This window comes from Bidens hawaiensis, unplaced genomic scaffold (assembly GCF_021521415.1).
Source record: "Bidens hawaiensis isolate Kalapana, Puna unplaced genomic scaffold, B.hawaiensis_p1.1 tig00036400_1, whole genome shotgun sequence".
NCBI lineage: Eukaryota > Viridiplantae > Streptophyta > Magnoliopsida > Asterales > Asteraceae > Bidens > Bidens hawaiensis.
This window is the reverse complement of record NW_027496361.1, coordinates 7,757-21,873: the sequence shown is the minus strand read 5'-3', so window position 1 is coordinate 21,873 and position 14,117 is coordinate 7,757. Positions and strand designations below refer to the sequence as shown.

At 35.0% G+C, this 14,117-nt stretch overlaps 1 protein-coding gene and 1 pseudogene across 3 annotated transcripts; one reads left to right on the top strand and one right to left on the bottom strand.

Moving 5' to 3' along the window:
* Window positions 1-1,744: 1,744 nt before the first annotated feature.
* On the top strand, window positions 1,745-3,495 carry LOC143588469 (transcription termination factor MTEF18, mitochondrial pseudogene; annotated as a pseudogene).
* Window positions 3,496-6,897: 3,402 nt separating this feature from the next.
* LOC143588466 (auxin response factor 2B-like) lies at window positions 6,898-13,897 on the bottom strand. Of its 3 annotated transcripts, XM_077069460.1 has the most exons (17): window positions 13,569-13,897; window positions 13,427-13,471; window positions 13,140-13,293; window positions 12,935-13,050; window positions 12,663-12,758; window positions 12,516-12,563; window positions 12,270-12,425; window positions 12,090-12,174; window positions 11,812-11,902; window positions 11,544-11,708; window positions 10,878-10,997; window positions 10,733-10,808; window positions 10,005-10,176; window positions 9,055-9,785; window positions 8,237-8,427; window positions 7,813-8,003; window positions 6,898-7,273 (listed from the first exon to the last, which is right to left on the bottom strand). In XM_077069460.1, exons 3-16 carry the CDS (start codon window positions 13,234-13,236, stop codon window positions 7,832-7,834), a joined length of 2,316 nt encoding a protein of 771 aa, XP_076925575.1. In that variant the 5' UTR covers window positions 13,237-13,293; window positions 13,427-13,471; window positions 13,569-13,897; the 3' UTR covers window positions 6,898-7,273; window positions 7,813-7,831. The 3 variants fall into 3 exon arrangements, with proteins under 3 accessions (XP_076925575.1, XP_076925572.1, XP_076925571.1); XM_077069457.1 differs by having other exon boundaries at window positions 6,898-7,271; window positions 7,809-8,003; window positions 13,427-13,897; XM_077069456.1 differs by having other exon boundaries at window positions 13,427-13,897.
* Between the last annotated feature and the right edge of the window lie 220 nt (window positions 13,898-14,117).

Genomic DNA, 14,117 nt, shown 5'->3' with positions numbered 1-14,117 from the left:
GATATAAGGTTTTACAACTCGATATAAGGATGATAATACTAATAACTAATTTATTAAGTGTGGCTTTCTCAAGTATGGACCAAATGTTTATATGGTCCCGTTAATTTGTTAATGATGCGGTTATGTTGCTTATCGAGTTTATAAAACTGATAAGTCGTAATTTTAGCTCACTGTTGTGTGCATAAAAAAACCGATTTGAAAACTAAAAAACCAAACCGAAAAAAAGACCGACAAGTCGACAACTTGGTTTATGCTTTTGAAAAACCGAATTTACAGTTCTGTTATGGTTTTGTATGTAATAAAAACTGAACTGAAACCGAATTTATAGATTTTCATTTTATATTTTAAGTAATTAATAAGAACTTAATAAATATATAACTTAAATATTTTGACTCAAAATATAATAATCAACTAGTTATTAAATAACAAAATGATTTAGACCCAGATTCACTACTTTGGCAAAAAAAAAAAAACAATAGAATTTTTCAAGCTTAAATGGTAAAAACCCAAAAAAATGAAACCGAACCGAGTCCAAACCAAAAACCAAAACCGATTGGGTTTCAAAAATTCAGAAGGGGAAATGGAATGGGAGAAGAAATAGAATGAACAAGGGAATGAAATGAATCATTACCATTTATTTGTCTTATTTGGTTAATCTATGAGAATGAAATGAATCATTATTAATGTTGTTTGGTATAAAAAAATTATAGGAATGAAATAGAAATAATAAAAAAAAAATTTCAGAGTAAATTATTTTACAAAAAAAAACCGCAATGGCGATGGTGGTGGTGATGGTAGCCCCGACAAGAAAAATGGTGGTGGCGACGGTGGTGGTAGTGGCGGTTAGGCGTCAAGGGCGGTGGTTATGGTGGTGTTGGTGGTAGGAGGGGTGGCGGTGGTCAAGCGATGGTAGCATTGGTAGTGATGGCGATGGTAGCGTGGTGGCGACGATGGTTGAGGTCAGGTGGTGGTGGCGGTGATAGTCAGGCGGCGACGATGACAATGGTTGCGGTGGTTACGGTGGAAATGGTTGTGGTGGTTACGGTGAATGGTGGCGACGGCGGCGTGGTGGCAGCGGTAGCGCTAGTGGTAAGGTGGTGGTGGTGGCAACGACGGTGGTGGTGGCGGCGGCGGCGTCGGAGGTGGTGGTGGATACAACGAAGGTGGTGGCGGCGGCTATAGTAGTGGTGGTGGTTGATGTTGCTAGGTGGTGATGTTGTTGACAAAAGATGGTGAATGAGGAATGGAATGAAAAAAAAAGAACAAGGCGGGAATGAACGGGTTTGATGGAATGAGATTCCATGTGTAATTGATGATTCCATTCCACTGAACACCAAACACTATATTTTTCATTCCCAAACAATAAATCATTCCATTCCTGAGTCTGCATATCAAACGCTACCCGTGTCTCCTTTGATTTGATTTTAGCTTGATACCGACTCAAACCGAACCGTGCACCGAGTAAAGTTTACTTACCCCCCTCATATTTCACAATTTACAGTCTGTGTTTTCCCTCATCAAACTCCATCGCCGCCGCTTCTACCACCACTCCGCCACCGTCGCCTCTGCAGCTTCTCCACCAAACCACTAACAGGTAACATTATACATTATGCTATACCTCATCTCCGGTTAATTTTCAATTTACGATCAAAATGTATTCCTCCATTCGATTATTATTCAAACAAATATTAGGATAATTACATTACAAATCGCGTAACATAATCCGTGCCCTAGTTTTACCGCCATGCTCCTCCGCCGTACACTCCCGTTGTTCCATCGTCACGCCACCGTCCGCCACCACTCCTCCACCGCCAAACCACTGTCAAAAATCCCTCACAAATACCGAGCAAAAGCCGTACAACAAGCTCAAGAAGCTCTAACCGACTACCTACACACCGTCAAAACCGTACCCTACACATTCGCCGAAAACATAAGCAAACACTCTACAATCTCTCTATCCAAATTTATATCCAAACTCAAATACTCCTCTAAAAGTTTCCCTAATTCCTTACAAAAGTTCTTCCGCTACCATCCGGTTAACGAGTTTGAACTATTCTACGAAAGCATCGGGATTAATGTTAGTGAACTAGACTTAGTTTTGCCTGCGCGTAAATTCTTCTTGTCGGAGGATCGACGCACGTTTAATGTCGCATGTGCGCTTTACGGGTTTGGAATTCCGTGGAATAAGTTGGGGGTTTTGTATGAAGAAGAGAAAGCTATATTTGATAAGGATATAAGTGAATTGAAGGAGATTTGGAATAAGTATTTGAAGTTCGGGTTCACTAGGTCGTCTTTAGTTGGGATTTGTTTGGTTTTTCCTCGTGTGTTGAACGGGGATAGTGAAGGTGAAGTGTTGGTTAATGATTTGAAACGGATTGTTGTAGATTTTAATTTGGTTGATGATGTGGATGCTGACGTGGATGCGTGGGTTGATCTTTGTAAAAAGATCAAATTGTTTTACGATTTGGGTTGCGAGAAGAACGATATATGTGACATGATTGGTAGAAGTAAGACTGTTTTGATGGGATATTCAGAAGTCTTTTTATCTGAAAAGATAGATTATTTTTGTGGTTTTGATGTTAGCAATGACGACGTTCTATCATTACTTCTTTCGGGACCCAAACTTATTGAATTTGACCTTGACTTTAGGAATCGGGTATTTTGTGTCAAGGGGCTTTTAACACACGTTGGGATGGATGAACAACGTTTGAATTTGCTAACTGAGAACTACCCTTATGTTTTTGGTAAAAACCGGTTAGTTAATCTTCCACATGTGATGAGAGCGTTAAATCTTAATCAATGGTTCTTTGATAACCTGAAGCACGAGGGTCATCATTTATTAAAAAGTTACCCGAGTATCGATAATGATCAAGATTATAATAAAGACTTTGATGAAAGCTTAGTGAGAATTCAATCATCTAGAGTGTGTGCTTACATGTTAAGTAAGTTGCAGTTCTTGCATAGTATTGGGTTTGGAGAAAACGGGTTGACTATAAAAGTATTGAAACACTTGCATGGGACGAGTAATGAGTTAAGTAGCCGTTTCTATTGCTTAATACATAATGGGATTGAGTTTTCAAAGCTTTGTAAAATAATAAGTTTGTCACCGAAAATATTGAACCAACAGACGAAACTTCTTGAAAAGAAACTAAAGTTTCTTTGCAATGAGACCGATCTCTCGTTGGATTGTCTTGATGTTTTTCCGGCTTATTTGTGCTTTGATTTGGAGAAAAGAATAAAGCCGAGATATAGATTTCATACATGGCTTATGGAAACCGGTTTGTGCGAAAAAGAATATTCACTTGCAAGTATTATTGCAACTAGTGAAAGAACCTTTATTGCTCGAGTTTATAGAATTCATCCTGCTGCTCCAAAAAAGTATCTTGAAATATTTTTGAGCCAAGATCATGATAGTTTTAAGAAACTTAATATTGTGGTGACTTAAAAGTTTTTTAAGCAGAAAAAGCTTGTCACAGTGGTGGATACATGTTTTTAAATCAAGGTATGCGCTACGTTTTTCATATTTATTTTTCTAAAAGTTCAAAATATCATAGTATCATACTGACCTTGTCTTTTAACTGTAAATACTAAAACTCCCTTATAAAACCACCGGCTTTTGATTGGTGATTTTTTTTTAATTTTTTTTTGGGGGGGGGGGGGGGGTGTAAATGAGCCAAGCTTTAGAGCTCTTTTTCCTATGCTCAAGCTCAGCTCTTGAGTAGTTTTTTCAAATTCGATCCCGACTCGTTAATTATTTATATAATAGGTTATATACATCTTAATATTTTTTCTACAAGTTTTTTAATTATAGTATCTATGTATAACATATATATTATTTTTATTATTTTAACTGCATTTTTGTCATAATTACATATGTAATAATTACTATTATTTATATATATATTCAATGTATTGAATAAGTTTTATATAAACAATAGGTTTGTTTAGGCTGCCCAGCAACTCGAGCTCAATAAGTGAAGCTTGGGCTCGGGCTTGTTCATCAAACAAGCTTATTTTAAGGTTCAAGCTCGAGCTCAGCCTTAAGCTTGTTTAAAATCGGCTCGCTTCAAGCTTTTAATGAGTCTATCTTGAGTGGCTCATGAGCTGATGCTGCTAGGCTAAAGTCCTGTTGATATCATAGTTACCATTTCCAAACACTAGATTTATATTACTTACCCATTTGATAGTAATTAAGATAAAATCAGTTACACACTTTGTGAAACTGTTTTAAATAACAGGTTTGTTTTTATCTAATTTGGAATGAATAAGTAGCATGTTTGTACTGTTTTGGAATGGTAAATATGGTAGTATGAAATTTAAAAGGATATATATAAAACTTTTGATGTATAACATTATATCAATTTTTTTTATCAGGATATGATCTGCATATCTTGACTCTCATGTATGTTTGACCAAGAGCTTTCATGAATTTGGATTGAGGAAGAAAAGCCAACCTGTATGCTACACTCATTATGTAAGTACACATTTTTTTTCTGTTTAGTATAATTTTGATGATATCACTAAATTTGGTTTTTGCAATGTTGTGAAATGAGTGTAGGGCATGAAGATTGGCATATTGAGGTTTGTTCGTATTATGGTGTCAAAGATATGAAGCAACCATGACGTCATATGGTAAGACAGTTCTTACTCAAAACCACTTAAAATGTCATTATTCAGAATTTGAATAGATAATTAAAAAGGTATAATGATCGGCTGTAAAATTGTTATCTGATTATATCATGTGAATTCCAAATTATCACCTCAAAACAAATGTTTAGCATACCTAGATCCACAAGATGACCGACTTAACAGTTTTAGTACGTGATCATTACTTGTTAGGGTGAAAGGCTTTTCTTTCTAGAGACACTTTTATGTAGTTCAAGTTTGTATGAAGAACATAAACCCTGTGAATTAATTCACACCAATAACAAAAAGAGATCAACTAACCTAACAAATTAATTCATGTAAGTATGTAACTTGTCTAAAGAAAATAAGAATCTTATGGTTACAAACAGTTTTGGTTTTAAAAAGCGCCGCACGCAAAGTGCAAGGTGTTTAAACTTTTTTATATATTTCTTATAGGTTTGTATAATCACGTACCCAAAATTTAAATGAACTCTATATTTGCTTTAATGTTTATAAATAACCTATGTGTACAATATCAATTTGTTTAATATAATGTTCGAATTTGAAGAAATTAACAAAAATCGTTCCTTGCAGCACCATGAAGATGAACTTGAAACAATACTCATCTTTGCATTTTTTTTAACTTTGTTTTAGAAAAGGGGGGCTCAAGGACATAATATGCAGTGGTGGGGGACCTTATTGGGACCAAAATCGGCTGTTGTGATACCTTGAAACAGTAACAATGACAATGGTAATGGCAGAGGTTGTTGGATATAATCACACTCAACTCGAACACAGCTAGGAGGGTCATTTTAGTCATTTATATTTATTTTATGTTTTAGTTTAGTATGTCAATGTAAATATAGTACAAGGGTCAAATATGTCATAAGTTTAAAATTGTATGTATGTATTGTCTATATAACAATGTCTGTATCATTCAGATTGTAACGAACCCACTTTATTATCAATATACAGATTTTATGTTTGATCAATCTTTGTGTTAATCGTTCCTGTTTCTCATTCCTGTAATTTTAAAAACTTATATGTTTGTTTAGCTGGGGTATGAGAGTAGACTTTCTGTCTTTTGGGAAAGATGTTAAGTTTGCCTTCGTCTAACCGTTCACCCACGGGTGGTGAAAATAAACAATGTTTGTAAACAGGAATGATGTACTTTTAGTGACAAGTGGTAATGTATAAGCTGAGTGTTCTGCATTCAATCATATGGAATCTAGAGTCTAGATAGCGTTACCCACAGTGGAGAAAAACGTGAACCTTCATCGACGAAACTATGAACTTAAATAGAGGAAAACATGAGTTAGACCCCTTAAAGAAATTTGTTGAGTGATAAGAAAATGTGAAATAAAAATTAAGGAAAATGTGAAGTTTATTGGAGGAAAACATAAAACTTTAAAAAACTGTGAACTCTTATGGGAAAACATGAATTAGATTCTTAAAGAAATTTGTTAAGTGAAAGAAAATGTCAACTTTAATTGTGGAAAACATGAGCTAAGTGGAAGGAAATGTTAACTTAGTTTCAGGTTCTGGTGGGTTCGGATTTTTTTTTGACATCCATGGGGACCGTTAATGTAAAAAAATTGAGATACTTTTAGGGGAAAACGCATTTGGGACCATCAAAAATTTTCGGTAGAATGGAAGAAAATGTGAACATTCATGGAGGAACTGTGGACTTTATTGAATGAAAGTGTGAACTATAATGGATGAGATGAAAACTTGAACTTCGGTTGTGGAGTACATAATAACAAAAGTAACTGATTAACATATAGTATTTTTATATAAATTAGAATTAAATATACATATAAACTGTATAAGCAAATTGTTAAATATAATTATAAATGCGAACAAGTAAACTACTCACAAGACAAGCTCAAACTTTAAACATAGAGCTCGAAACAAGCCGGGCACGAGTAAATTAAACAAACCAAGCTCGAGTTAAGACATGTTCAGACTTGGCTCAGCTCAGCTTTCGTATAATCTAGCTGTTATTAGAGATGTGTTTTGAGTTGTTTTCGATGTGTGGTTATATAACAAAATCTGTGAAATGAAAGTTTCCTTTCATTATATGGAGTCTTTTTGAAGAATTCACATTCACCGATTGACAAATAGGTACATATTTTCATAGTTTCTCCCATTTTAATCGCTGGCTTGTTGATCTGCCATTTGTTTTAATAGGGGGGAATATGTAAAAATCCCTAGTTAATAAAGCAATAATAATGAAAGACAAGAGAGAGGGGGGGGGGGGTAAACAAAGAGTTAAGGCTAGAAAACTAAACTTATGTCTCTATTAAGAGTCAATAACTTTCTCCATACATTTAAAAGGTTACCTAGCAAAACACCTTTGTACATAATGCATGCTCCCAATATCGCCTATCTACAACCATACTTATATATATAGATATAGACATAGCAATAATAATAATAATAACAATAATAATGTTAACGAGTGATGCACCAATATAAGTGTCCAAAACTCAAAATAAGATACCATCATCAAAGACTTGCCTCCATTTGAGAAAAGATCTTCTTGCTCATCGGGCATCTTGACGCGGTTTTAAGTAATTATTACGACTCTGCTTAGCTGCCATAACCTATGTATACCAACCGTACCTCCCCCTACAAACATATACCTGTAAAATTCATACTCTTAGTGTTAATAATCCAAGTTAACCAAGTTTGGTCTAACTTCTATCATAGTAAACCGTTTTTCACAAAAAGAAATCCAAAGCTTTCAAATATTTTGATAAAAACCAACTTTGAATCCTTGAAATCTCAGAAGGTTAAAAAAGTACCTTAAATTTTCAGAAATTTAAAGATAACCTTAAAATATATATAATTTTGATAAAGACTAACTATGTAATTTTCTAAAAAAGAAACCTTATGTTTTCAGAATTTTTTTTAGAGAAAACCAACTATATATATATATATATATATATATATATATATATATATATATATATATTAAGTAGAGAACCTCATAAGCACTTGTACTTGGTCCTGACCATATATCATGGATGAGAGGAAAAGAGAGGCAGTTATGTGATTACATAAGCGCCTTATATATTTATTGTACCAGTGTTTATGCAGTTCTTATAGTTATCACTTATCAACTTAATACAAGCTTTGTGTATACTTGCAGATATCATAGAAAGAATGGAATTGGTTACCTAGATATAGTTATTAAAAAATCCTACGCGTGTTCAGGACTAGAAGATGATGGAATAGCCCTAGTGTCCCTCCCATCTACTCCTTCTGCAACCGATGAATCGTCCTCGTGTCTTGAATTTAAAGCCCTGAGATTCATTCTTTGAACCTCCTCTCTTGTATATATAAAAATCTTACGCACCATTCCGCAAAATTCCCTAATAAACAAGAAATTAATACATGGAAAAGACATGAGTGATGTCAAATATAATTACAAAAATTTACATTATTATAATAATAATTATTAGCAGTATTAGTATTATGATAATAATCTATTTCCTTTTCTGACGATTTCATTTTTATCCATCTAAACATTTCTAGAGGGTTATGTTTTAAACTAGAGATCCAAAATAGATAACAAATATCAATAGTTTGTGACATAAGTTCTTACTGCCATGGATCATCTCCAACAAGCATCATGTCACCCTCATCATCCGTGTACACAACCAACCAAGTCTTGTTGCGGGTTCTTAATTCTCCATTGAAATCAAATAACTCATCTAACTCAGCAATCAATTCATCATAGTTGTTGAACTTAGTAAGATCCAGTGACCTTCCAAGGGCAATCCCCTGCTTATGAACCTGAAACAAAATAGAAATGTTTTTAAGTTTTAACTGATATTATCGGATGTGGTGCTGGCAGATTCTATGCTGGCTGTCACTTATGCAAAAAATGCGTATGTGAAAAAAAAAAGTTCACAATAAATTTACTTACAAGTTTGAAACAATGATATTTATTTAAAGATTATATTTAAAAAGTGTTATTAAATGTCATGCCAATGCCACACGGCATGTAGATATACATTAAAATGACAAAATAAGATGACAGGTCAGCAAAAATTGACCTGCTACCAGTTAAACAAATCGTTTGTTGCTACAAACAGTAAAGGAGGGTAACTTGATTGCAAAAATCAGTATCAAATGTAAGTTGGTTTCTTTTTTGTGCATAAATTAAAGTCGGTTGCTAAAATCAGGAAAATGTGTAAAGTTAATTTCTTTCACCTGTAGCTTGTCAATCAAAAAAGGAAGAATTTCATATATACACTTACAAACTTACAAATATATCATACATACCCAACTCGAACTTAAAATATCATATATTTTGCAAGTTTGGGATGGACAGATGTGATATTCTGCAAGTGTAAATATAAAATTCTCCCAATAAAAAGCAATTAAAGTTGCCACCTCAGCATATAGTACAACCAGTACCTTTGTACAGCTCCTAGGTGAAACTCCCAGGTGGACTTTCGGTTGTGACTGAGAATTTTGATATTGCTCATCTATCTCTTTGCCGGCAGGCGGATTAACAATAGCTTTAAGACCTATTGACTGTTCCGACATCAGCCCAGATTCAAACGAGGGGAATTGTTGTAATTTCACCGTTTGATGTGCCTCCGAAGCAACCTTATTACCAAAGGGTACACCAAATATTTTACAGTTTCCATCTTCCGGTTTTCTAACCTCACTTTGCTGAGCCAGGGGCGATTTCGTAATTTGTAAATATGAAGTAAGTGGTGGCGGCATTAGCCATTTTTCATGTGGCTGCTCACCATAAGCACCTTTTATGGTGGGGCCCATTATGTTGAGGGAGAGATTGGAGGGCGGGGTTGACCACCGGTTTGACAGGTTGAATTTTCCTTCGGGTTGACTTTGACCATTAGAGGATCCAAAGCCAGATAATAGGTCTGTGAAATAGGACTCTGTGGGCCTACCAAAGGAAACTTTATCCATACCCGAGTAACGCTGGGAGACGGTTACAGGGTCAATTTTGTCATTTTCATCTATTATTAATGAAGGTGGCCATTGGCTGGGCCTGGCACATAAATCTGATTCATTACTCTCTGCAAAAAGGACTCTTGATGTTGATGAGTCTTGTCCTTGCAACACCCTTGAAAATGCATTTGCGGGTGAAGGGTCTGTTGTAACTGCCCTCAATGGACCTAATATCAGAAAACAATATTAAGAAATAAAATTTGAGTTTTAATAAAAAAAATAAAGCCAAACCAATTGTGTAAACCGCACAAACAGAAACCAAATTTCCGGTTTTTGGTTCCCTTTTAGCCTAAAACCGACCCATATGCCCTCCTAATGTATACCCTTTAGAGATTAATAAAAATAAGGTGAACCCTATCATAAGTAAAAGAGTCAAAAGTGGATACCTTCTCTTGTAAGAACAGAGGAATCAGGGGATGAAGGCAACATGCTTGGTCTCGACCTTTTTTGTTTATGTACAGGAAGTGGATTTACTGCAGGCGGGCAGAGGGCGGGCTCTATTTGCCACGGTGACACTCTCTCGGGACGAGGAATAGTCGATGGTTCATCCCATATTACCTATAAAAGGATTAATAATTATATATAAGTATGATTGCATGACATATGGAGATGTAAACGAGCCGCTCGTGATCTACTCGAGATCGGTTCGCTAAAAGCTCGAATCGAGCCAAACTTAAACTAGCTCAAGCCTAAAGATAAGCTTGTTTAATAAACGAGCTTGAGCCCGAGCTTCACTTATTATGCTCAAACTGACTCGCGAATCTAAACGAGCCTATTATTTGTATAGTTTATATTTAATATATTAAATATATATTTATAGAAAAAGTATCATTATGTAGAAAATTATGATAAAAGTTAACTATAAATGTATATAAATTCATTAAATAATAATAAACAAGCCAATCTGAGCTTGAACTTGAAAAACTACTCATGAGCAGAGCTCAAGCATTAAAAATAGAGCTCAAAACGAGCCAAGCTTGAGCTCCAGTAAAGTTAAACGAGTCGAACTGAGCCTAGTTGAGCTCAGGCTCAGCTAGGTTACACCCCTAATGACATACCACCTTAAGTGAAAAACATGAACAAATAATAATAATAATAATAATAATAATAATACCTTCAAGCATCCCCACTTAGATTCGGGCCACCTCTTTGGATCAGACTCTTCAATTCCAACAACGGTTCCAGTAAATCTAAATGAGCAAACAAATTATCATAAAAACAGTTTCTGGAAAGATAAGAGCAAAGTTTAAAAGTTATACCTTTGTTCTGGAGCTTCTTCACCTTCAAATCTCATTTTGAATCTCATACCTATGGAATAGTTGGTTTTGGTAGACTCCATGTACTGATCGTATGGAACAATGAACTCTGCAGGGCTTGTTCTAAAGCAATTTACATTTTACAAAAAAATTGGGGTAAAAATTGGAACAATAGTGATGAGAAATAACATACATAATAGTTGCTTAAATCACCCTGATTTGCCAATAAATGAACTTAGAACGGAAACCCTCCGTCGTCCCAAAAAGATTAGCAAAATTTACAAGCAAATGATTTTTTTAGAAAATAAATAATAATAAATGTTGCATTAAGATTAGATGTGAGAACTTTTACCCATTTACTTATGAATGGTAGATTTGGATTTGGTTTTAGCTCAAAAAGAGTTTAAAAAATATAGCAATATATTTTTTGCAATGAATAGCAGTTCTTAAACGGATTGAAACTCAAGAAAGTCAATTTGCAATGAATAGCAGTTCTTAAATCATTATTCAAAGATTTGGATTATTAGATTATTATTGTAATAGTTACTTCTATCCATACTTAACACATTAAATATTCACTACAGTAGACAAAAAAGGGGGTGGTTAGTCAACAGAATCCAACACATTTAACCCACTAATTATTTATTAATAACTGTATTGATCACATACCTAGGCTTGTAATAGACTGTAAATATTGTTCCTGTTTGGATGGCATGCCATGCTGTTGCAAGGACACCAAGATGCATGCTATGACTGGATATAACAGATGATGGCATGTTTGTTTGTTGCCTCATCGCACGTCTTACTCCAACACGAAGCTCTCCATTTTCACCTCTGTATATAACGGTTACTTGTCAAGTATTCAGAAAAGAATATAATATTACATAAGTGAAAAGGGAAAAAGGATGTGGTCCATGTTTGATATATCTATTATTACCTTAAGAATATAAAGGCGTCACCAGCAACGAGTCTTTTAGAACTAACAAACACACTCCATCCACTTTGAAGCAGATGCCTTCTTGGTTGACCTAATATCCACAAAGTATGAGTTACATGAATTGGATAAACTAACAGAGATTTACAAGCTATGACTTTTAAACATTCTTGATCATGTAAAAGGTTCATGATTAACCTTAAATTAGGTCCTTAATTTTGGCAATGGCCACAAGAAGTCAAATTATACAAATTCAAACTTTACAAGAAGCTGCCAATTACCTCGAAATATGTGCCTAAAACGCCATTCATTTCCATGCAAATCCTTGGCTTCTAGTTCCTGTGTTGGAGGCTGCTTTGACATGTCCTATAAGAAAACCAAACGACCAATTAAGCTATTATAACACAATTGAATTAAACCAAAAGATTGTTAATCTTTACAGGGTCAATTAAGGTACTAACCAATGGTGGAAGACATTCATCAGCATGGCGCCTCAAAACCGAAAAACCACCATGAGTGCTTGTATCAGAAGCAGTCAAAGTCTTGCAAAACGAGTGCACATGAAACCTAGGTTGGGGAGTTGGTGGTGATTCTTTCTTAGCAGTACTTTCATCTAGCTGTTAAAAAAAATCATTGCAACATAAATTATTAATTAATGGTAACTACGCATATACCAAATAGGTTTATCATACAAAACCTAAACTCACCGGCATCAAAGTAATTTGGGCGAACACCTCATCCGACTCTAATTCAGCCTACAGATGCAACAATCAACACCATAAATATTACTACAAAGAGCAATAATTAGCCTACCTACCACAAACATCAAATTCAACAATATTAAAAGACTTTACCCTCAAATGCACATTTATAACACGACAAAGGATCTTCGATGGAAGGTTATACATCGGCATCTGTTGTTCCGCTGCCTGATTCGTTGACGCCTCAACCTATAAACAATATAATCCATATTAACTCAAAATTTTCAACACTAACTATTTCGAAACTCCTAATGTTTAGATATAGACATTTATATAATAATTTTTACAAAAGTTATCAACGTTTTAAATTTATAAAAATGATAATTACGTCTGGCTAAACACACATAAGTCGAATAAACCCGAACCTGTTCTATGTGACCTTGAGGAAAGTAGAACACAAGCTCCCTCTCTTGAGGCACGTTAACTAGCGGACCGGCACACGCACGCCATAACTCCTTGTAAATAGCCACATCCGCATCACCTAACAACCAAAAACAGTAACAAAAAACAATTAATTACTCATTAATAAACGAAAACCTAACCTATCAATTATAAAACTCCGGTAACTACCTTTACCGACACCGGAAGCCGCCGGCGAATCACCTACTACGTCGCTTTTGTCGCTAAAACCAGCGAGAGAAAACGTATTAACCTCTGAAGACGTCATTTCACCGCGTTAAACGACTCTCAACACAGATCTCTTATCAAAACCCTAGAATTCGACCTTCAATCACAACAGATCAACTCAATTTCAACTCAAACGCAACGAATTCAACACCGAGAAGCTAACGGAACATCAATATCAACAAATTCAAGCTTAAATAACCACAGATCAACAGAAATTAACTCCAAATCACCTTCAAACTTCCACTAATCGAACGAATTCCACACGAATCAGCTTCCTGAACATCAATTTCAACAATAAACACGATTCTCTCACTAAAAACCTAAATTCGAGCTTAAATAACCACAGATCAACAGATATTAACTCCAAATCACCTTCAAACTTGCATTAACCGAACGAATTCAACACCGAGCAGCTTCAAAAGCATCTATATCAACAATCAAACCGATTCTCTCACTAAAAATCTAAATTCGAGCAAAAATAGCCACAGATCAACACGAATTCAGTCGAAATTATATACGAATTTGCATCAAATGAGCAAATTCAACAGCGAAGAGGCTTCGAAACGTTAACATCAGCTATGAACAGGATTATTTTTATTTTTATATATTTTCTCTCTCTAAATTATTATTATGGAGATTCTGAGAGCAAAGAAAGAAAGATATTCAATGAATGGTTGGAGGTCAAAACTGTTGTTTGTTTGCTTGCTTGCTTGCTTTGAGTGATGATTTCAACTAGTGGTCCAAATTCTAACGACACTACCGGCTGTTACCGGTTACCGGATCCGGGTTTGGGTTTTTATGGGGTTAAACCAATACGGTGTCGTATTTGCCTTTAAAAAAGAAGAATGGTGACAATCTACGGTATGACTTGGTGACCCCGGTTTAGAACTTCTGAGAGTTTTTTCAAATTCCCTCGAATGA

What these genes read in the sequence shown, in the direction of transcription:
- LOC143588466 (XM_077069457.1), bottom strand. Translation starts at nt 13,236, where the DNA reads ATGACGTCTTCAGAGGTTAATACGTTTTCTCTCGCTGGTTTTAGCGAC. An exon ending in TTTTAGGCACATATTTCGAG is followed by an intron (nt 11,903 to 12,089) that starts GTAATTGGCAGC and finishes TGTGGATATTAG; the next exon opens with GTCAACCAAGAAGGCATCTG. An exon ending in ACAGTCTATTACAAGCCTAG is followed by an intron (nt 10,998 to 11,543) that starts GTATGTGATCAA and finishes AAATTGCTTTAG; the next exon opens with AACAAGCCCTGCAGAGTTCA.